Genomic DNA, 24,864 nt, shown 5'->3' on the forward strand with positions numbered 1-24,864 from the left:
CAGGTTAGTGGGAGACCCCTACACCTGCCTAATATCAGTTGACCACTTTACCAATTTCCAGTGACCATTTCCTCGGCACACTGAGAAATACTTCACAAAATCCAGTGGTTTGTATTTCTGTAGGAACAATTAAGTTTTCATTATACAGGGAAATGATTTCATGCTAAAAGACTTGAAAAAGTCAATAGTGGAGGTTAAAATAATATCCCAGTAATTAGATTCTGAATGAAATTTATTTTTAAGTTGACCATGACATCCAATTACAATATGAAGCTATGTTTTACTTTAACAAAAATGCAGTAACTTTGAATTGAATCTTAGTTATAGGCAGATTTCAATTTAATTTCAATACATCTTATACTGTATACACATTCTCACAGCTAAGCACAACAACAAAACAACCATTAATTTCAGCCAAGGCCAATGATTCTGACATTTTTCATTTTTATATACTATTCAACTCAGTATATATAATAAAACAATTGGATAACAAAATAACAATCTGTAAGACCTATAAAACAAGTACACAATGATATTGCAGGTAATTCTCCTTTATTTTATCATATAGAAAGTAGATCCAATTTAAATTTTAAAAAGTTGATACAAACTAGTTGTTAAAAGTAAAATCTTACCCCTTTATAATACTTTGAGGTATATATTAATTTTACAAACATACTGTATTACTCTTATTAATCTGTGTATATTTGCATATAACACAAAAAATATTGTTCAGTGAAATAAGATACAGCAGTTTTAGTAATCTTCTTTTAAAAATATTATACACATTATTTTGTTCCTATAAATATTGCTGAGCTCTTGATTTCATCAATTTACAAGATAAAATATGTTTTTGTGTGTACAGTATACAGTCATACATTGATTAATGCCTCTGAAAGTGAAGTCTATTATTAAGGTGTTGGCATACTGTGCTTTATAATAATTTTAGTAATCTCTGTTTTTCTCAGGTATGCAAACCAATGCCTTCTACATAGGAGTATTCTTAACCACAAGCTGGAATTAGTTGTTGAAACTTTGTAACAAAGTGGTTTCTTGGTGGTAAGGGGGCCAAGTGTATCTGCACATGGTACTGCATGTACTTGGGTCAAGCTGCTGACCCACAGGAGGAGGAAGGACAAGAAGCCAGTCACTAGATCACTCTGAGTGCTGTAGGTGAGGTTTTTTCTGTCTGAAAGGAGCTTGGGTGATTACACCTGTTGAGCAGGGTGACATCCTTCTGGTAGAATGAGTAAAAGTGGTCTTATGCTTCAGACACCTGTCCTAATACTGTGCTACTGAAAAGTTACTCCCAAATGCTAGGCATGGTTTCATGACCCCTGACTTCATAAGCTTTTGTATAAACTATACAACTGTTTATTTTGCAGGGTGTTACATTGGCTAGTTTGATTACAGCACAAAATCAGAAAGAAAGGGTATTCCTCAAAACACACTTCTCATGGTTGCCACTACTAGCAAGGAGGCATTATCACTAGCCTAAGAAGTTGGGTCCTACTCAGGTAGCATTTTATAACACACACGGGGAATAGAAGCCTCTTGTCAGCCTCACCAGCAAGGTCCCAAAAAGAAAGAAATGAAAAATTGTGCACCAACAAGAACAAGAAAGATTCCAACCCTTTGGGTGCTAGAGAAGAAGGACCGTTTTACTTGTCAGTATGTTTAGGAGCAAGATGGTCTTCAGTATATCTGTCCAAGGCCTTCCTCATGGGCTAAAACACCAGCTGCAGTGGAAGACAAGTCACATGCATCTCCTGAGACCTTGGGGAGGGCAAGATTGCTTGATGTAGACAGCTCAACTGAATTAAGAGATCTCTGATGCCCTTCAGTATAGAGGCCTGGCTAAAGAAAACAACAGTTTTTCACCAGTGACTGAAGCAAAAGATATAAGCATAGTGGCATATGACAGCAAGTGGATAGGGATGGTTTCCCTTCACCTCTTTCAGTTAGCAAAGCAGATACACGAGTGGACAGTTTGCTATGCTCTTAAGTTGCCAGCCAGGTATATTCTAATGAGTAATATTTTGGTAGACCAGCTCAGCTACAAAAGGCAGTTAGTAGGGATAAATTAGTCCTTACACCTTCATGTGGAAAAAGGGTGTTTGAGCTCTGAGGAACAGTGGTGACTGACCTGTTCACCACACAGCTGAATGGAGTTCATGGTGTTTGGAGTCAGGGATTAGCCCTAAAGGACGCATTCCAGCATACCTGGTACAATCTGGACATTTACACTTTTCCTCCATTTAGACTGATTAACTGTGTTGATCAGAAGTACCCTTGTAGGCTTCTCACTGACCCCATTCCAAGTGGGTTTGTTCTACTGGCTCTTTTGGCAGGCTCTGAGACAGACTCCTGTGGGACACGTTGCCTACCAAAATTAGTGGACAGTCTTCCATGATTATCAAAAGACTGTCCTATTCTCTTGGTTGGAAGGGTGGGCCACGGGAATCACTCTCAGAGTCTGCCAAGGGAGCAAGCAGAACATGAACCACATGGCATGGGATCAGTGGGAGCCACGAGGGCCGTTCTGAGCCCCAGGGTGATCAACACAGTTGATCAGTCTACAAGGACGAAAAGTGTAAACATCCAGATTGTACCAGGTGTACTGGAATTCATCCTTTATGGCCACCCAGGGATCTGGCACTTGAGAGCAAGACACCTGGAACTCCCTCTTCTGCTGTGAGCTGAATGGGTTAGTCACCACTGTTCCTCAGAGCTCGAACAGTCTTTTCCCCATGTGAATGTGTATGGACTAATCTCTCTCTACTAACTGCCTTTAGTAGCTGAGCTGGTCTGCCAAAACATTCCTCCCTCCCAGAAGGTACCTGGCTGGCAGCTTGACAACAGGGCAAACTGTTCACTCATGCATCATGCTTTACTATCCGAAAAAAGTGAAGGGAAACTGTCCCCATTTGCTTGCTGATGTACGCCATTATGCTAGTGTTGCTGCCCATAAACAACAGTGATCTACAACACAATCTTGAAATGCTTCCAAGAAGTGTAGAAAAATAATCAACCTCACTCCTCCTTACATGAGTCTGAGGACAGAAGCATCTCGAGAAGGGGAGATCTGAAAAGAACTCCCACAAGTAGGTTCCTGTTGTCCAACTAGCAAGCAAGGTCTTCCCATACCTGCCAACTCAAGGGCCTGAGCTGGGAAGAGGGTTCCTTGTCACTTCAGTTGCCACAGAAGTGAATGTAGAAGTTGCCCATGCAGGGTGAGCTTCTGCAGGGATGACATGACTGAGAAGAAACTGCTGAAGCCAAGTTGGTTGCTGGTGTCACACAGAAGAAACTATGCTGCCACACCTGAGATTGTTGACATGAGAGTTTGAAGGAAACGGACACTTGGCAACAATGTCTAAGCATTCCCAGATACCTAGCCTGCTACTAGGATATGAGATCTAAGTTTTCTCAGTCTATCAGATCTCCAGGTCTTGACAAGAAAAAAAAATGTTCATGATTTCCAGATCTTGACAAGAAAGTTTGTTCTGGAGAACTGTAACTCCAAGGATACCCAAACTGGACAAATGTAACTCTTAAGGATGCCCAAACTAGCCATTTGCCCATATAGCAGAAGTGAGCTAACCTGAGAATGGGCGCCCAAGCCAATGTCAAGTGAACACTAGTCCAAAGCACAGATCTTCATTGGAAGAATTCTTGGAGTGGCGAATGGGCATATGACAGTACGCATCCTTCAGACATACCAAAAGCAAGACCTCTCATGGAATCCAACATGGACTGAGCAGTTTCTATCTTTGAGCCTACAGACAAACATGTTCAAAGAGGAGAGATTGATGACTGGTCTCCAAACATTAGTCTTCTCTTCCACCAGGAAAAGGCCCACTATAACAACCCAGAGATTGTTCATCTACCAGTGTATTACTCTCCAACATCTACTTGCCTCTGCTGACAAAGCCCGAGTTTCTGGAGATCCTGGAGATAAAAGGAGTGATACTGTGGTGAATGAGATCGTTCTTGAAAGTGAGTCTGCAACAGTCCCAAAGGACATATACAACCTTAGGTTGTATCCCATCTCAGCCCCCTTGCCCAATGGCATAACAGGCACCCAATATTCATGATGGCTGGAGAGGGAGGCCTGCTAACTTTGGTGTCCCACTGTCTCCTTTTCCTTTTATCTCTCTTCCTAGGCAGAGCTGGAGTCTAAAGGGTTAAGAAGGCTCCTTACCCCTTCCTAGAGAGAGGACTGGGTTTCTGTCTCAGTTTTGTGGAGGGGAACCCCATCATGATAATGGACACAGAAGACATGCCCATACCCTGAAAGTTCCTTTCATTACGGGAGGAGTTGAAGGAGACCATACAATGGGTCAAGTGTCCTGCCCATCAGGGCACCTTTTCTCCATTATGTCTGAACTTTCTAGAGATAGTGTGAAAAGGAATCCAAGACTTGTTGAAAGAAGAGTGCAGACCTCATTAGACTTTGCATCTGCCAGCAAGATGAACTTTCAGCTCAATTACTGGATAGCAAGGACCTTCTGATCCACAAATCAGGTTGTTAGCCTGATCCAGGACATCAAGCAAGCAGCGACCACACCCACAGCAGTTGGAAGAATTGCCTTGCCTCCAAGTTAACCCAAGAGTATGCTTTATCAGTGAGAAGAGCATGACAGAGGCGTTTAGTTCTACAAGTGACAAACGATATCTCCATTTAAACTGCTGAAGAGTGATTGATTCTAGCTTGCTCTGAGGTAGGCAAATGCTTCTTTCTCCATACCAAACCTTTTCCTGTAACAGCTGCAGATCCTACCCCTAGAAAGGAGCAGTTGTGGTGGGACCCACCTACACGGAGGATATGAAGGGCCAGAGTATAACTCTCACTCTTAAACTACTTATCCTTGGTTAAAAAAAAAAAAAAAAAAAAAGTTCCAACTTAGCAGTCAGCAAGAGCAAAGCAAGATATCCTCATCTGATTTGTGGCCAAATAAAAAGGGGCTCGTTGAAGGTTGGTGAACATGGGATTCCCCAGTTAACCTTATTACCAAGCTTCAAGGTGTGATTCTCTAGCTTGCTCTAAGGAATACTCTTACATAAAAGGTAATGATTTACATCCCTGTAGGAACAGTCTGACAAAATTTCTTAACTTAAATAAGCTGTACGAATTTAACATGAACTGAATGAAAACAAAAAAGTAGTCTATGAAAAAACACCTGCACATACAAACACTGGCTATCTTTTATATCCTCATATGAGAATAATACATCAAGTTAGAGAGAAATTAAGAAATAACTATTGTGGGATATATTACTTTACTCTATGGTTTCTAAATTATGCTATAGCTACAGTAGGTTAGTACAAATTACAAAATGATTGGTATAAAAAATCATATGTATATGTAAAACAATTCATTCTGATCAATTACCGTATATAAAACAAGTAAACACATTTGGTGATATCCTGTAACTAGAACTAGTTTTCTTGGGGATAAAGATTACAACAAAGAGAATTAATAATTAACCTGAGATTAACCTTTTGACTGTAAAGAAACAATTACTGCTTGATTATAATGAAAACCTTGTCTGAATCAGGCTCTACAAAACTTGAAACCTAACTTGCCTTTCAAGAAAGTCTACATGAAGAACCCTATACTGATACTTAACTGTTCCACTAATTTTAAGCATGCAGTATACACAAATTTACAAACCTTAAATCTATCAAAATAGTTTTGAAAAATATTACTGTACATCAGTTTTGTAAATTCTTACATAAATAACTTATGAACATTAATATTGCTTTATCAGTGTAATAAAATACTGCTAAATATTGTACAGTACTTGATAATCAAGCACAGTACATGATAATTTTTCAGATTTCATAATCTACCGTGTGCTAATTTTTCACGTCTACCCTACACAGAATGCCATCCCCCACCTTGCACTTTTACAAAATCTACAAGAGTATGAAAATGCTAATTATGTTATATAAAAAAAATCATCGTATAATATAATTACTTATAAGTCCCCAGAAGCTGATACAAATTTTAAAGTATTCAGTTATTAACATACTGTAAATACCCAGAGATAAAACAAGACTACTCGAGTTAGTTTTTAACATAAATCACAGTTTCAAAAGACTACATTCCACCAATCGAGTTTCACTTTTGGCCATGAAATATACAAATTCCTATGTTAGAGTAACATGTCTCTCTCAACTACTGCCATGGAAACTTCTATAAGATCCCGACACCTAAGTAACGAAATGGTCCCAAGATGTGCCTACTGGAAAATGGCACAGTCACTTAACACTTAAATATAATTCCTGTTATTTACCATTGAATCTGTAATTTGTAAGGAAGACTTCTAAGGGCTACGGTATTTCTCTCTATCGTGAAGTACAAAACTCATATGAAGAATATTCCACACAATTAACATGACATAAATAGTTCAACAAAGAAAGACAAAAGAACTCTTTACAAAAAACATGCCCTCAAGTTTTAATGAAACTAAACAGTTGTTTCAGTCATGATCTTGAGGAGATTTCCTCGGGCTTGTGTAAGTGCCTTGAAGGCTTCCTCAGCCCCAGGAGCCTTGCATTTGTCTGGATGCACAATGGCTGCTAATCTTCGGTAGGCTTTATTCACTTCGTCTCTGGAACATGGCGGCATTAAGTATTTTTAACACAAAAGAAAATTAAACACTGACAATTCAAAGCACAATGCATTTAATCATACTGTGAAAACACAAGCCAGAAAACATGTGGGCAACAAATAATCTAAAGTTTTTTAATACAAACTCATTAGTTTTACAAAGCCTTTAGTGCATCTGTACAAACACTCAAGACACTCCACATTTGGAAGAATAGAAAGATGTCTTTCACTCCTTTGATGTCTGATCAGCTGCAAGAAAACCGAGTCATGGAGGAGAGACATTATGGTGAACATAATGGGTTTGTATTAGAAAAAATAATTTTGTCTTTGAAAAACTGTAAAATCATACTCCTATTACTTTTACATAGCCTGAATAGCAATTTAGGTGAAAGGGAGCAGCACTTCTGTGCATTCTTTGATTTGAAGGAACTAGATGAGGGCTTTAGGAATTACAACAATCAAAATCAGAGACTCCAGTAGGAAAAACGGGTAAAAAAGGACTGGAACACTGTTTTGATACAGTAAAATAGTTGTAACCTATGATTATGTAATTCGAGATAAACAATTCAATTTCTCTTAAAAATGGAACAGGCAAGAGTGTTTGGATTTCATTAGCTGTCTTTAACTTAGACATGTGCTTCTTCACTCGATTTTTCCAAGGCCTTAAGGATAGCCCTGTGTAGCCAAAATGAGAATATTCTCCTCGAAGTGCTTAACAAGTCTTGTGAAAGGAAGAAGGCACCAGGTGTTCTTTAACTCCGTAGTTCTGCATAAACAGAGATGGGCAGCTCTAACAGAGCATAGCAGAAGGCCTCTTCATTAACGGTATGAATTGTCTCTTATCAATTCTATAGTTTTCCATGGTTATGAACTTGAGATGCTTTCAACCTGTGAAACTGCCTTCAAAACCAGTGTGTTTTTGTGCCTGGCTAATTCTTCCAGTATCCATATTCTTCCTGCCTTACGTAAAGGATGGACTTTCCAATTCCTAACCGGTGAGTTTGTAAACAGTAGTGGTTGCAGAGTAAGAACATGCAGATAATTTGAGAGGGCTACTGGGATTCTTCTAGTGAGATTTGCTACAAGGAAAATTTCCTATTGACTTTTCTTTTCAGATACTAACTAGGACTAGTTGGAAAGACATTGTCTTGCACAGGTAACTTCTCAAGTAAGGTAACTTCTCAAGTAATAACATATATGCTAAAACTGGGAAGACCTCAGCTGACTCCTACCATGCAAAAGCAGCTTTCCCAAGGACAAGATATACCTGAGGAAAGATTACCACAACGGGGGGTAGGGGGACTGTGGTTGGACGGTTGGTTGACAGAGCCTTCTTTGAAAAAGTCAGTCCTTTATGTGTTGTCATACCCTACACAATAATTGTGTTCTAATCCTAAAATAAACTACTGCCGGCAAAAGAACAATGTACGATTTACGTATTCCCCTAATACTGTGCTTGAATCTAAAAGTATTACAAATTCCAATTAATACTCAATTTTATAGCAATAAACTACTATAATTTCTTTTCAAACAAAATGAATGACTGCTGCATCTTTCTACCAGAAAAAATTGATCTTTAGCATAAATAATTTACTCTTAATATAAGGCAACTTTACATATGTAAGTTAATATTATTCTACTGTTATGTCCACACTATCATCCAAAGAAGCTTAATAATGTAAATTCTTATAACCCATTACACTTAGGATTGAAGGCTAAGCCAGCAGCTCCTTGTGTAGTCAGAAATGAAAAAATGACCACTTGGAAAAGAAGTCAGAAGTAAAAAATATATATAATCACAAAAAAATTTTGTAAGATGAAAGAAAATAACAAGGGGATAAATTAAGATATAAAACATATATTTATAGTAACCTCAAAAACTCAAGAATTCACATGTACAGTTTTCTACTCAAGTTGCAAAATATCAAGCTGACACAGAAACTAGAGGTACAACAGCAAAGAGCATAAGGAATAATGTACAGAGTAATGTGCCTACACTGCATCCAATCATACATACTTTCTATTTTGTATTTTGTGGTGCCTTGCAACATATCCAAGTCCAAGCTCAGTCTCCTAACTATAGTTAGTATGCAGTCAATTGGTTCATGTGGATAAGGCACCAGTTTTGGCAGAAAAGCAGTATCCTAGACTTGCCTTTAACTGTAAATTCTAAAATAAAAGCTTCCCATGATAGGTTAGGCAACCTTTCAGTAACAGAAATTCCTTTAAAGTTACCACAACCAATGTATAGAAAGTGATAAAGCAAACGTATGCATCTCACCTGGATACAGATCTTCTACTGACACCCATCTTGTCAAAATCGTCTATGGCGTGGGTAAGTCGATGAATAGCTTGTACCACTTCAGGGTCCACCGCACCTGTTCCCCCTCCTGGCTGCCGCACCCCTTCCTTCTGTTGTAATGCTTGAACAAACAGCGTCTGTCAACAAGAAGTATTATACAGTAACAATAAAATGGAATCTACCTCAAGTTTGCATATATACTACCCTATGAGTGAACTTTCTACAGTATGCCTTGAATGGCACCCTTTAGGCAGTACTAAGTGTTCTGTCTTTTATTTTTCATTTATTTGCACTGATCTCTTCCCATCTAGCCATCCAACTTATTCAAATATATCTTACACTAGTTTTTATCTCATTTATAAATACAGTAATTACTTTATGCCACCCCCAGCAGTCTATAAAGTAGTAGTTATTTTTGATAATCAAATATCCATTTACACTTACATGGAATGCCTGTGTGATACCATTTCCTAAAGCAGCTGAAGTTAGAACATGTGAGAAACCATGCTTGTCTGCCCATGCACGCCCATCAGTCTCGGACACCTGCCTTCCTCCAGTTCCCCCTGTATCTGTTCGAGTACCACAGACTACGACTGCTAAGTTCCACTCATCAGCTCTGAAAAAGCAATAAAACACTAACTGATGTTCTGAAGCATGGATATAAATTATCTACAGTACTTAGAATACAATGTTAAATTACTTAAATTCTACCTCTGACTAGTTTTCAGTTAGGTAACAACAACAACTAAAATTTTCTCTTCTCTATAAATCGAATGAAACAATCTTTGCAATGTTGATTACTCTCCATTTTCACTATGTAAGTTTCTTGGCATACTTTAGAATTCTTGGTATTAAAAGAAAAAATAGCCTACAATAATACTGAATAACTGAATAAAAAAATAAACCCCTACTATAAAATGCATTTCCAAGACATCCAAGTTTGGATGGTCACTTGGTGAACACTTCCGATGTCTTTTAAAACAATATTCATGAAACTCCTGAATCAATAACAAAACAAAAGCTAACTTCTTATAAAACAGCAAAAAAGTATTGTTGACAGTGATACTGAAAATGAGTTCTTTGGGTGGCAGTGTCCCCAGTGCATAACACAGTCTATGGTTCATTTTGAATGCAAAAATATGTTATGATGAATCTACCGAACTACAGCTGAGGCACTATTTGTGCTTGTGTTTGTATAATGGTACTACTATATTAAAATGCTTGCACAAATGTTCAGTAAGAAATTTTGGCAACCAACAATCTTTTCTAAACCTTCTGCCTTAGTTTAGAGTCTGATTAAATATAAATTATATACATAAAATTATATACATAAATTCCTTGGATAAGACAGACAGCTACCAGATAAAATCAATATAAGCTTAATTCTCATTTGATTTAAGAGCTGATGTTCTTATAGATTCATTAATACACATTCTTACCGAAGGTTCTTTGCAGTGTCCCTTCGGCCCCTAGCTGCAACCCTCTTTCATTCCTTTTACTGCACCTCCGTTCATATTCTTTTTTTCATCTTTGCACCCTCTCCTAACAATTGTTGCATAGTGCAACAGCGAGGTTTTCCTCCTGTTACACCTTTGTAACCTTTTACTCTCAAATTTCCTTTCAGCAATGAATGGCCTTATAGGTACCAGTGTTTGGCCTTTGGCCTAAATTGTACATATTCTATTAATACAATTTCTGTGATTTTTATCATGTCTAAAGTTGTTTAAGCTAATAGTAACATACCAGATATACGCAAAATTTGAACAAATGCACTGAAATCTTCAAATCATACTTTTTGCAGTACCTTACTTGTGCAACTCACTTCTAACTTTTACAGACATGAAAAGAAACTTTACTAATGAATTGTAAACTTTAGCAGTAAGGATTTTAACCTATTCATACTTCAACAAGAAATAGTTTGTTATATGCTCAATGGAAAGTAACAGATTTTTCATCTTATATTAAAACTAAGCAAATACACTTCACAAACCTTTGCAACCATTGCATCTGCACCAGCCATCTGAGTACTTCTGAAAGTTTGTTAAAATTAAAAACCATTAGTCACACATGTTCAAATGCTTACAGAAATGTTAGCTTAATAAAACATTGTTAATTTTGTTAACACACACAAAAGAACACCTAAACAGAAGCACATTTTGGCAAAACTGAATGAATTAACCCTTTGAGCTTCTGATGACATCAAATGATGTCATACAAAGATGACATCCTCCACAGAAAAAAATAATCATATTCTGATACTTGGTAGCACAGAGGGTTTTGGGGATAGTTTAAATCTATCTTTTTCCCAACAGTTGGGGCAATTCAAAGGTAATACAGAACCACTAAACAATATCTAAATAGACGAATAAAAATTTTGGCCTATGTTTCTTCCTATTCTTTTTATATGCAATAACAGTGATAAATACCTATATTAATGGAAAGGAAATTTGTAATTTTTCAAGGTCAAAACAAAATTTTCTAAGCTTCTACTTTCAGTTACATTCAATACATCATTCTGAATGCATAATTTTGCTGCTCTTCATTTTGCAAACACAAAGGACAATTTCTGCACCTCAAATTAGGACCAAAATCAGCATTATAGCACTAAAAATAAATTTGCAGTCGGCAATAAGAAAAAATTATCTTTTAAGCTTGTAAGCAGTAAAGCAGAATCAAATGGGTTTTACCATAGTTATGATCTAGATCGCCTTAGAATCTCAAAGGGTTAACTGAATTCTCTTGGAAAGCAAGCTATACAGTATTGCCTGAAGATGATTTTCTTTTGGAATAACTTGGTATTACCTAAATTACATGGCACTTGTACAGTATTTGTACAGTATTTAAATAATTTTCACTACATAAAATAATTATACACAGTTCATGTCAACTGATTTGACATTAAAATGCTGTATTTAACTAAAACCAATATAGTAGAATTTTATCACACTACATTATAAAACTATCAAACCATATTAGATAAGAGTATACTTTGTATGCTGAGTAAAAACAATATAATCTTTTCTTGTCTGATATGCTGTGTAAAAACAAACAATCTTTTCTTGTCTGACAAACTGACATATTCTTTTATGGTAAGCATTCTGATTAGAAGACTTGATTTTCATCTCAATTCTTTGAGAAAATCTTGTCTAGGAACAGAGGCCTTGTTTCATACAAACTTGAGCATCTGTGTCCATAGCAAGCAGTTAATTTGAGTGTACAGTGTACTGTAAAATAATATTAAACTATTACAATGTGTGGTACTGTATTAACAAAGTATTTCTTATCTTACCAAGGACAAAGACCGTTAATTACTTTTTGCATATACTGTATATAATGCCAAAACCAGCAACTGGACCAAGGAAATGGCCACTCAAAACAAAACTATGGTTTGTTCACTATGGGTTATTTTTTTCCTTTATCAAGTTCATGTTTTATATACTCAATGTGCAACAGATACCTGAATAGAGAATTTAGCACACTGAAACCGTATCAAACTATTAGTATTCATATTGCATGGCTATGGACAATTCCATGGGAAAGCTTAATCAGGAGTCACTAAGGATGTAATGTCTTATACATCATGTCAAATTATTTATTAAAAATTCTGTAATATTACTGAAAACGATAAGTACAATACTGAGAAACTCAAATGTTTCTGCACTACATATCAAAACACACTATAATTCTTGATATGATAAATTAAGGAACTAAATAATGTGCCATATTGAAGAATTTTGTATGTCAAGAACCCTTTGGCATTATCTTATGGATTTTGGTACCAGGACATAACCTAAATGAGATAAACAGGACAAACACAGGTAGCTGTCTTAATTCAGACTGCCATAGAACCCTGCTTTATGTGTAAATATACTTCCACTTCTATACCCAAAAGAAGATCTATTCAGTCATAACTGCCAGGATTACAATTTTGCTAATATCCACGAAAAATGTCCTACAAACCATATGTTTATTACAAATCAATTAGTTTCCTAATGCATCATAATATTACACACAAAAAGGAACAATTCCAGTTAGCATAATAAGACATCAATTTCACACTTGTAGTAGAATATTTACAAACAAAAACTCACAAAGCACAAGACTCTTTTACTTACGGTCCTAAATTATGTCTCAGTTCTGCCATCCAGGCATCCAAAGCAATAAATGATGACCTATCGGTGACATCATATGTCAACATAATTCCTTGCATGTCGCGGTAAAACTCTGAGCGTACCTACAACAAGGAGACGTCACAATTTTGTAAACTGCTTAATAATAATAATGAAAATAAATGCACTGCACTACAGTTTTTAAACTAAAAAGTGAACTGCTAGCACCACCAAATGCTTTACTGTACACAAATTATCACTACTGCTCTATGTTCTGAATGGCCTCTCAGCCCCACACTGGGCTACATACATGGCCCAAATTTCCTACATATATATGGTATGACTGCTAAAATGTCAAAATGTACTAAATCTGGAACTTTCCAAGGATTATGTTGAAATGTTACCATTTCTATACATTCCATCTTTACTACCTAGCTTACAGTTAACAATATACTATCTGCTGCACATATCAATGTACAGTAGATATCTTTCATGTTGGAACACAGTTTTTTTTTTAAGTACATAATAAAGAAATTACATTTCATAGACACAAACATTTTTTGGTTTAACAACAAACCCATCATTCATATACTGCATATCATAAATTTGTGGCCTTTGATAATCACAGACACTGCAGTCTTAACATACAATACTGTAAACCAGAAAAAGAACAAAAATAGCTCTATGCATGCAATAACTACATCAACTGATAAACAACAAAATCACCTGGTACAATTTTCATGAATCTGCAGCTTTGTCAACATCTAGGCAAAGTTCCTGGGTCTGAATTTTTACTGCCAGATTCCAGAAAGTTCATTAATCCTAATTCATTTTTGTTCACAAAATTAAAGTCTGTGGCGATCCTCTGACTCACTTATTTGTTCAGGAAAGAAGAAGAGCACTCGCTAGTGACACCAGGGCCACATGGAACATCAGACATCCAGTTACAAACCATATCATAAACTGTGAATGGAATGGAATATAAAATTTAGGACAAAGGCCAAGCGCTGGACCTATGAGGTCATTAAGCACTGAAAAGGAAAGTGAGAGAAAAGGGTTTAAAAAGTGTAACAATATTAAAACCTCACTGATGATAGCTCTAACCACCTACGGGGCATAAACTGTGTCTGCTGGGCTAATAATGGCCCCAAAGAATGCTCCCCGGCTTTTCTTCAGTAGGATTTATTGATTTGTACATTTTATATCCATATTTTAATGCTAATTTGTTCCAGCTTTTTGTAACTTTAAGATATATGAGAGAAAATGTTGAGCTAGGAATACTTTGCCTCTTATCAGGTTGAATATTTTTCCAGTAACTACTGTAAGTAATTACATATGTCTCTATTTGCTACTGTATATGTTGTGCTTCTAAGCAAAATGTAGCAAATGTTCATGGCTTATTACTAGCTGCCTACATATAACAACCATTCCCATGTTCAGACTCATTAATGGAGATAGCAAGAATGTTGGTCATACTGTCAGAAAAAGTTTTCTCTCATCCTTGGTCACACGGCACTCCCTCTACTATATATACTGTATATATACTTGCCCCTAGACCCAAAAATTGTTTTATTGGTAGACAGGAACATAAAATCACCAATTCTTTAGTTGACTTCCCCTCCATTAATTCAAAGTTATAGATCCTTATCCCTACTGCAGGCCTTACAATGATTTACAGGAGTGCAGCACTGGTGACTGGTAGTGTACTACTTCACTTTCTAAAATGTCATATTGTTCCTTCCTTGAAACCTTGGCTCCAAAATTCTTTGCAGCTATGAACAACCTATCATTCAGCTATCCCTCGCAAAGAAATAAAATCCGCGATGCTGCGCAACTAATAAAATTCTAACATGATCTTCACCTGGCCTTGTTTAAATACACACTCAGGAAAATGTGATTAAACCAACAGGTGAAGGAGGATGATTAGCTCTGGGTAGTCTTCCTTGGCCATAAAACTTATTACAGTATCACTAACAATGTGGTACTAGTCTAGTATAAATAACTTACATCAGCCAAAGAAAGGCAATTGTGGACCAGTGGTTTGAATCTTAGTATGAACACAGATGCCACATGCATATTAATACAATTCTACTGTAACTATACAGGATATTGATACAATTCTATTAAAACTCTGTACGAAATTCATTCATTAAACAGCTAGTCTTACTTCTTCAAACAGTGGGCTGCCAGAGGTATCAAAAAAGTGGACAGAGATCTTGCGTCCATCCACTTCGACTGTTGTTGAACCATAATCGATTCCTACGGTAGGAATGTATTTATTGACAAATCTTTTCTCGCAATATCTTTTAATCAGGCAGCTCTGAAAGAGAAAGATAATTAAAGTTTTTTAATACATACAGATGAATGATTGGCCTTGTCAGTTTAACTATTTACACAAAGGATAAAATAATGAATAATCTACATGATTTTATCAAGCAACATATGCGTTGTTATGGCATATATTGTACACTTTTGCATTTTACTTCTTTTCTAGTACTGTATCTATACATGCAAACAAATTGTGTGTAAAAAAATGATATTTTTATGATAAAATAAAGTTTGTTCATACTTACCTGGCAGATATATATATAGCTGTATTTCTCCGAAATCCGACAGAATTTCAAAACTCGCGGCACACGCAGTGTGGCTAGGTGGTTAGTACTCATTCCCACCGCTGGGAGGTGGGAATCGGGAACCATTCCCATTTTCTATTCAGATTTTCTAGTGCCACTGTCTCAAGAGGGGAGGCGGGTGGGCACTAAAAGTATATATATCTGCCAGGTAATTATGAACAAACTTTATTTTATCATAAAAATATCATTTTGTTCATGACACTTACCTGCCAATATATAAAGCTGAATCCCACCATTGGAGGTGGGAAGAGACAGAATAGGATTTAGGAAACAAACAAATGTAGGCGATTGACGCCTTGGTTCCTTACCTGTTAGCATAGCTGACTTCGAGGTTACTGTCACCCAAGCCTGCTTCTGCTTTACTAGAGTCTCCAGCAAAGTAGGGACCTATAAAGCTGGTGAGTTCTAGATGACCTGTCCACGGGAGCGTGACCACAATAGGACTAGATCATACGACCATACTGAGAGGGAAAAGGAGCAACGACCAACCACCTGACCGAGCCTATCTAAGCCATTGAACCTAATATAGGCTAAAAATTGGGACGTTCACATCGGTGGCCACCCAACAACCAAAAATACAACAACAAGATTAAAAGATACTACCTAACCCCTAAAGGATAGGATGAGTATTGCTCTCTTCCCCCAACATTGTGTCTGCGGAAACGTATGGTCCCAGCGAAGAGCAGTCTTCAAATGTTGTCTTCACATCCCGCAAGTAATGCGAAGCGAACACTGAATTACTTCGCCAGAAGGTGGCACCCAGAAGATCGTTAAGGGACATATTCTTCTGGAAAGCTACCGAAGTCGTGATGGCTCTTACTTCTTGAGCCTTGACTTTCAGAAGTCTCATGTCACCGTCTAGGCAGGTAGAATGAGCCTCTCTAATAGTGCTTCTTAAAAAGAATGCCAAGGCTTTCTTAGACATAGGTAAATCAGGTCTCTTCACCGAACACCACAGACTGTCCGATGGGCCTCTAGTTCTTTAGTCCTGGCTAAGTAGAACTTGAGAGCCCTGACAGGACACAGGACTCTCTCTGATTCTTGTCCAAGAATCTCCATCAAACCTTTGATTTCAAAAGTCTTGGGCCAAGGGTTTGAAGGATTTTTGTTCTTGGCTAAGAACAAAGGATTCAGGGAGCATACAGCATATGGACCCCTAAAGCCAATATGTTTGCTAATGGCCTGAACTTCACTAACTCTCTTCGCCGTCGCCAGAGCAGTTAGGAAGACAGCCTTCCTAGTCACGTTCTTGAGGGAAGCAGAAGACAGAGGTTCGAAAGCACTTGACATAAGGAACTTCAGGACAACATCCAGATTCCAAGGAGGCGTCCTGAGTTGAGGAATCTTGATAGTCTCGAAGGATCTCAAGAGTTCGTGAAGATCCTTGTTGTCGGTCAAGTCTAGGCCTCTGTGTCTAAAGACTGCCAACAGCATACTTCTATAGCCCTTAATAGTTGAGACTGCCAGTTTATTCTTTTGCCTGAGATGAAACAGGAAGTCTGCTATTTGTGGTACAGAGGTCGTGGTCGAGGAAATTCCGTTGCTCCTGCACCATTTCCTAAAATTAGCCCACTTGGACTGATAGACCGCATCAGATGAAGGTCTCCTGGCACTGGCGATAGCCTTTGCCACTGCTCTCGAAAATCCCCCTGCTCTTGCCAACTTTGTGATAGTCTGAATGCAGTTAGACTCAGGGCGGGGAGGTTTTTGTGGAACCTTTCGAAATGAGGCTGCCTGAGAAGATCCACCCTCAGGGGAAGGGTCTTTGGAAAGTCCACCAGGAAGGTCATGGTCTCTGTGAACCAATCCGCTGCTGGCCAGAAGGGGTTATTAAAATCATCCTTGTTCCTTCCGACGCTGCGAATTTCTTGATCACTTCTCCCAGAATTTTGAAGGGAGGAAAAGCGAAAAGATCGAGGCCTTTCCAGTCCCAGAGGAGGGCGTCTATTGCTATTGCTCCTGGGTCTAGGACAGGAGAGCAATAAAGAGGGAGTCTCTTTGTCCTAGACGTCGCAAAGAGGTCCACTAGAGGATGTCCCCATAACCTCCACAGTTCTAAACACACCTCCTCGTGAAGGGTCCACTCGGTCAGTAGAAGTTGATGTTGCCGACTGAGACGGTCCGCACGGATATGCTCCACGCCCGCAATGAACCTCGTGAGGATCATGAGCCCCCGTGCATGTGTCCAAAGCAGGATCTCCTTCGCTAGGGTGAACAGGGAACGGGATCGAGTACCCCCCTCTTTCTTGAGGTAAGCTAAAGCTGTGGTGTTGTCCGAATTCACTTGAACAACCCGGCCTGAAACACGGTTCTCGAAAAATTGAAGGGCCAGCAGGATAGCCCCCAAAGATTTATGTGCCAGGACACCTGTTCCCCTCTCCAGGTGCCTGACACATCTTCCCCTCCTAGTGTTGCTCCTCATCCTTCCCTGGACGCGTCGGAAAACAACACTAGGTCGGGGCTCTGAAGGTGTAGAGAAACCCCTTCTGCCAGTTTTAAGGGGTCGAGCCACCACCTCAGGTGATTCTTGACAAAGGGAGAGATCTTCAAGGTCTCTTCCAGATCCTCCTTGTCCATCCAGTTCTCCGCCATGAAAAACTGGAGCGGTCTGAGAAGAAGTCTTCCCAGGGAAAAAAACTTCTCCAGTGAGGAAATGGTCTCCAGCAAACTCATCCATTCCCTCACCGAGCATGTTTCCTTCCCTAGAAAAGACGAGACTTTTTCTAAGCAAAGCAGTTGACGTTCTCGGGATGGAAAAGCTCGAAAAGCCACTGAATCCATCTGAATCCCCAGAACACTAAGGACTGCGTCGGGATCCGATGGGACTTGTCTACGTTTACTAAAGTCCTAGGGACTTCGTCAACATCAAAGTCGATTTCAGGTCCTCCAAACAACTTGACTGGGAAGAGGCTCGAAGGAGCCAATCGTTGAGGTAAAGCGAGATTCGTATGCCCGCTAAGAGAAGCCATCTCGCCACAAGCTACATGATGATCGTGAAGATCACCGGGGCTGTGCTTAGCCCGAAGCAAAGAGCTCTGAATTGTAACACTCGTCCCCGATACAAACCTCAGGAACTTCCTCGACTGGAGATGTATGGGGACGAGAAAGAAGGCATCCCGAAGGTCCAGCGAGACAACCAAGCTCCTGGTCTAAATGCTCCTAGAACAGACTAGGACGTCCCCATCGTGAACTTTCCCTTCGCCATGAAGCGGTTCAGTCCGCTGACATCTAGGACTGATCTCCATCCTTCCGACTGCTTCGGAACTAGGAACAGTCGGCAGAAGAATCCTGGGGAGTCCAACTCCAGGACTAGCTCCACAGCTTTTTTCTCGAGCATTTGCACTAATAACTCGAAAAGGGGCTTTTGCTTCTCTTGATGGTAGAAGGGCGACAGATCCCTGGGCGACGTGCACAGATGTGGCGTGTCGAGAAAGGGGATCTTGCATCCTCTCTCGAAAAATAGGAGGGACCAGGAGTCCTCCCCTCTTGCTCTCCAGGCTCCCGCAAACGAAAGAAATCTGGCTCCTACAGGCGTCTGGAGGTGCTGCAGGTCACTTCTTGCCCCTAGGTTTAGGCGGGGCTCCGCCTCTGGAAAGACCTCTTCCTCGGGGAGAGGATCTATAGGAAGAAGCTCCTCTATGAAAGGGCTTCTGTTTCCTGGAGGTCTGACCCGACGACGACGACAAAGGGACTGCCGGGCGTTTGACGAGAGGGCCAAGAGATCTTGAGTGGCCTTCCTGGCGGCGAGATCCTTGATCAAAGACAGGGGGGAGAGATGGCTCGACAACGGGGCGAACAGCAATTCTGCCCTCTGCGAAGGAGAAACTGACTTAGTGTAAAGTTACAGTACAAGGCCCTCTTCTTCAAGAGGCCCGTACAAAAGAGGGAAGCCAGTTCCTCCTAGTCATCCCTGACAGCCTTGTCCAAGCAGATCCAGACGCTGGACAGCTCCCTCAGGCTGATAGAGAAGGAACTTCTAATCTTAATGTCTAGAGTCCTCAAACACCAGTCCAGGAAATTAAAGACTTCTATGGGACGAAAAAGTCCCTTCAAATGTAGATCCGTCTCCGACAAAGTCCACGACGCTTTGGTTGCAGATAGGAAAGACCTTCTAGGCGCGTCGACCAAGGTAGCGAAGACCCCTGGGACGACGAAGGAACACATGAGCCGACGTCCTCTCCGGTCTAGTACCACAAACCTGCCTTGCCGCAAAGCTTGGACGGAGGCAGGGTAAAAGAAGTCTTGCCTTGGGTCTTCCTTTCCTCAATCCAGGTGTTAACCTTCTTGAAGGCCTCCTTCGTCGCCAGAGACGAAGTCATCTTAACAAACCCTGGCGCTCTCATCGTCTTGGACGAAGTTAACTGCGGAGGAGGAGAGAGAGGAGCCGAGGGTTTGAACTTGTCGCCAAACAAGTCCTTGAGAAGACCGGGTAACACCTGGAAGTCCGTAGACGAGGAAGTAGGAGGCTGCTCAAGGTCTGCAGGCTCCGACTCACAAGAGACTTCTCTCTCTTCAATGGGAGAAACCAGAGAGTCTCCCAAGTCCTTGGGAGAACGAAGACCTTGCGGTGCAACACGCAGAAGGGAGCTTCGATTCCCCGCAGTCTTTGATTGCTCTGAAGCGTCACGTTGAACAACCAAAGAGGCGTCCTGATGAGCGTCCTGACGAGCGTCCAGCCGAGCGTCCTGCACGGCAGCAAGAGGAGCGTCCTGACGAGCAGCTACAGAAGCGTCCAGGATAGCTGCTTGCGGAGCGTCAGGTTGCAGTCGATCGCCATGATGGCGATCCAGCGAGCGGTCTTTGATTGCTCTGAAGAGTCACGACGAGCAACCAAAGAGAAGTCCTGATGAGCGTCCTGACGAGTGTCCATCCGAGCGTCGTGCACGGCAGCGAGAGGGGCGTCCTGACGAGCAGCTACAGAAGCATCCAGGATAGCTGCTTGCGTCACGCTGAAGCCGATGGAAAAGCATCGAAACACTCAAAGAAGACGAAAATACGCCTGAGAAAGAGGACGTGAAGCGTCCTCTTCTCTGAAGCTTCTCTAAAGCGGGCGAGAGTCCTTCCGAGAGTTCTACCCCTTGCACGGGGAGGACACCTCAGAGGACGAGAAGCAAACCTTCAGGATACGTGCACGAGCACGATCCTTGGCAGCCTGAGAAACGTCAACAGATCCTGCCGAAGGGACGCCAGATCGGTGGGAAGCCCCCGTAACCCTCTTGCGGCTTTCGACATGTCCATTCCCTGAGTCCTGGGAGTCCGACAGAGGTCCAGGCCTAGAAGTGTTATGGGGCCGATCTGAGAGGACGAGAAGCAGTCCTTCAGGATACGTGCACGCGCACGACCCTTGGCAGCCTGGGAAGCGTCAACAGGTCCTGCCGAAGGGACGCCAGATCGGTGGGGGTCCGCGTAACCCTCTTGAGGCTTTCGACTTGCCCACTCCCAAAGTCCTGGGAGTCCGACAGAGGTCCAGGCCTAGAGGCATCATACGGCCGATCTGACGCCCCCTCCACTGCACTAGGGGGATCACAACACTTACCACTTTAAAGAGAAATCACTTTCGATTCCAGAGCACGGATGGTGTTTATAATTTGTAACGTTCCAAATTTAATAAAAATAAATTAGGCGAAAGTATCACCTTCCGCTCCAAATTGTCGTCTTAAATTTGGATCTAATTGCTTTCTCCCCAAGAAACTCGGGTTTACAGGAGAGGAACAAACATCCTTACTCTACTAGCACTCCTGGAGGAATACCTCCAGATCCTATGATGCTCCAACTTGCGGATATAGGCAACAAACACCTTCCAGCTTGCATTCGGCAAGTCTCACACTCCTTGCAGCGATTATTTAATATTCACCTCGTGCATACAGTGTGAGGATCTACCGAAGTCTTCGGTAGCCTCACCTTACACTCATTCGCACAACATACTCTGAAGCTAGCAGAACTAGATCCAGACATCAATCAAAGAGCAATCAAAATCAAATCTAAAAAACAGATCACAAAAGCGTATGCCAATTCACAATCCAATCACGATGCAGCCGTGATAAAAACCAAAAGTCAAATCGAATACTTAAGTGAAAAATAACGAGTTTATGAAATCCAAAGACGGAGGTACTGAAAACAGATGTTGACAGTACCGGCGACAGAGAAAATCTGAATAGAAAATGGGAATGGTTCCCGATTCCCGCCTCTCAGCGGCGGGAATGAGTACTAACCACCTAGCCACACTGCGTGTGCCGCGAGTTTTGAAATTCTGTCGGATTTCGGAGAACTACAGCTATATATATATCTGGCAGGTAAGTGTCATGAACAAAACTCAATCCACTGAGCTAGTCAACAATTCATTTAAATTTTACAATACTAACAATCCATAAGATAAAAAAGGCTATAAAATAATGTATAAGGCTAAGGAACCTTTATTTAACACATTACCTTGCCAACACCTGGATTTCCTAGACTCAAAATACGAATTCTTGGGGTTAATTTTGAACCATTACGGTTCTCCATGTTCACAACCATTCACTTCAAGATTTATCAACTGCCACTAACATAAGATACTTCAATCATGAACAGAGGGGTTATCCACCACCTGAAAAAGAACACAACAAATAAGAAATCCTAAATAAAAGATTAACCAAATTTGCAAAAATTTCAAAATCTTCTGATTAACCACAACTTTTAACAATATAATATCCTCTAGAGTTTAATAATATTCTTTGTACTTTGTAAAAATGTTTAATAATGAAATAAAAATATTCCAATGAGAAAGTCTGAAAATAGTTCTTTATAGGTCAATTATTGGAAGCACATGGAAATCAGTACCTTCTACTCTAGCAATGATAATGGTTGTTATCAAGTATAGCACTGACATGTCTGACTTTTTAAATGCTGTCCTTTATCATGTTAACACTGGGTCATGTGCTGGTTTGGCAATTATGCACAAAAAAAAAAAAATTTCCTCCTCCTACTGTCACATGTATGGCGATATTTACTTGCAAATATCTACAAGTGTATCAATTCCTTTTTCAGTGTGGCAGGCTAATCAAAGGGGGTTCAGGGATGAAGCCCCCAAATCTAGGTTAAGAGGCCCATTAACATAGGGTCTAGCTCCAGGGGTAGGCAAGTAGCTTATGTTAATAAGATAAGAAGGTTAGGATAGTTTTGTGTTAAATGATAACAAAACTAAGGTTGGACATTACTCATTTCCCATCCTGCACCATACCTTTGAAAATATGGTGACACTGTGTATGTAAATGATCAAATGATACAATTTCTGTATCACTAGGTAGGAAGTCATACTGAAGAATGGTTATTTTTTGCTGTGATATTTGCAAATAGCCTCTATAGGTTGAAACTAAAAATTCTCATCTAATTAATAAGCTATATGTTTTCAGCTCTTTTGCAGATGTCTAGACATATATACCCTATTTCTGTCAATAGGCCATGGCTATGGTCCTGTACATAAGCTGAATGTAGGGCAATATTTCTAATCACAAGAGCTCTAAAATCACAAAGCCACTGTACAGCAAAATCTTCTAGGGCAAAAAATACAGTGATCAAATAACAGTGATAATTTATGCTTTCACTGCTGGGGTTGAATGTAGAGTGGGGGTCACAACTTACAGGAAGCCCGGGGGAAGTGAAGCTCCCCTGGCTACATTAGGGTATGAAAATCGAGGTTAGGTTAGGTAAAGGTGTATGAAAATCAAGGTTAGGTTGGGTAAAGGTAAGTCTGGTTAGCTCATATTCCCTTTGAAAACACTTCTTACAGAAATCCCTACTACAGTTGCCTTGACCCCTGATTCTGCATCCGCTTTCATTAGTGTATTTAGTTTACGACTTTAAGAATTAAAAAATTAAATTCATTATCTAACTGGACTGCAATAAGGAATACATCAGACATTTTAATGTAACGTGCCAGAACACTTATGGCTTACGGTAATGATATTATATTAGGCTATACAATGGTTATCATTTGAAAATACACAACTTACATACTAACAATCTCATTTACAAGAGCTGGCACTACACAAAATGAGAATGCAAACAGAAAAATGATGAAATACCCTAGTACACAAATATTACCAGGCAAATAAAAGAAATACACGTTCGAAAAACTAAGGCGGCAGTAGTGAACGTGATTTAAAGTACATTTAAGCAAAATTGGGATATATTCTGCTTCAATTATCAAATGGCAAAACAGGTATTTTTTAACTCCAGAAGAAAACTTATGCAATTAATTTGTAAGTGGGAACATGAAGGTGAATAAACATATATTCAGTTTTACAACTAAAACACTGCACACATCTGCTATCCTATCTCACTGACCACATCAGGTTTAATATTCTTGTTTGGGAAGATTATCCTGTATTTTCCGTTATATAATTGGGTCAGTTTCTTCCCATGAACTGCAGGTTGGACAGGGAATGAAAAATTGGCTATGTTGACACTCGTTGGAATATGTCAAGGCCATACTTAATCGTATCCCATCCATTTGTGTTTTACTGTGAATCTAAGTAAGGTGTTGAGCTACTTAAATTAGTCTCAACCAATTTTTATTACCCTTTCTTACTTCTACCCTTACCAGTACTGGGTACTTTTGCCAGTTTGGCATTTGTTAGCTTAAGTTTGCATTTAAACTAATCAAAAGGACTTTGAGCAACCCTTTTCCTATGGGGAGTTTGGTCTAGAGGATTCTGACCTAAGGGTTTTAGTCCTAGAGAATTTACTTGACCGGACCCGTCGTATCCTAGACCTCAAGTAGGGTACCCGGTTCTTTGAGAAACATTCAAGATGTTCCAACAAAATGGCATATTTAAGAAAATATAACTGAAACTTTCAACAAATGAACACTTTAAGAACTCGGTATGCTTTTCATCTAATGGAAATAGTGAAATTTGACCTACTTTTGTGACTGGCAGCAGAATAATCTGTCAAAATAAACTCCTCGGCTGGTGTTGTCACCGATGGGTTTCTTGAAGACTCCTCTCAGGCTTTTGCCAAAGGACACTAGGCTTTCTTTACCCTCCTTCTTTGACAAATGGCTTCCAGTGCACAAAGATGACGTCCTTCTTCAATTAACTCACGGAGATTTAAGAACAATTAAGTGTGACCAAAAGGGGAAAAGGATTATTCACGGGCTCGAAATAAATAGACACTGAAATCTCGGCTGTTCGTTCGGTCGAGGTAAAAACGTCTTCTCTGACC

The 24,864-nt window shown here is 39.9% G+C and overlaps 1 protein-coding gene across 1 annotated transcript; it reads right to left on the minus strand.

Moving 5' to 3' along the window:
- Positions 1-214: 214 nt before the first annotated feature.
- Positions 215-24,864, minus strand: LOC136839212 (dnaJ homolog subfamily C member 27-like). Its single transcript, XM_067104949.1, has 7 exons — positions 24,564-24,864; positions 22,090-22,246; positions 15,195-15,347; positions 13,034-13,152; positions 9,363-9,534; positions 8,898-9,055; positions 215-6,617 (listed from the first exon to the last, which is right to left on the minus strand). Exons 2-7 carry the CDS (start codon positions 22,174-22,176, stop codon positions 6,473-6,475), a joined length of 834 nt encoding a protein of 277 aa, XP_066961050.1. The 5' UTR covers positions 22,177-22,246; positions 24,564-24,864; the 3' UTR covers positions 215-6,472.

This window comes from Macrobrachium rosenbergii, chromosome 6 (assembly GCF_040412425.1).
Source record: "Macrobrachium rosenbergii isolate ZJJX-2024 chromosome 6, ASM4041242v1, whole genome shotgun sequence".
NCBI classification, from domain to species: domain Eukaryota; kingdom Metazoa; phylum Arthropoda; class Malacostraca; order Decapoda; family Palaemonidae; genus Macrobrachium; species Macrobrachium rosenbergii.

Excerpts from the sequence above, each read along its gene's own strand:
- LOC136839212 (XM_067104949.1), bottom strand. The coding sequence starts at position 22,176 with ATGGTTGTGAACATGGAGAACCGTAATGGTTCAAAATTAACCCCAAGA. Across the intron at positions 13,153-15,194 it reads GCAGCCCACTGTTTGAAGAA|GTACGCTCAGAGTTTTACCG; the intron begins GTAAGACTAGCT and ends TCCTTGTTGTAG. Across the intron at positions 9,535-13,033 it reads CTGAGACATAATTTAGGACC|AGCTGATGAGTGGAACTTAG; the intron begins GTAAGTAAAAGA and ends TTGCTTTTTCAG.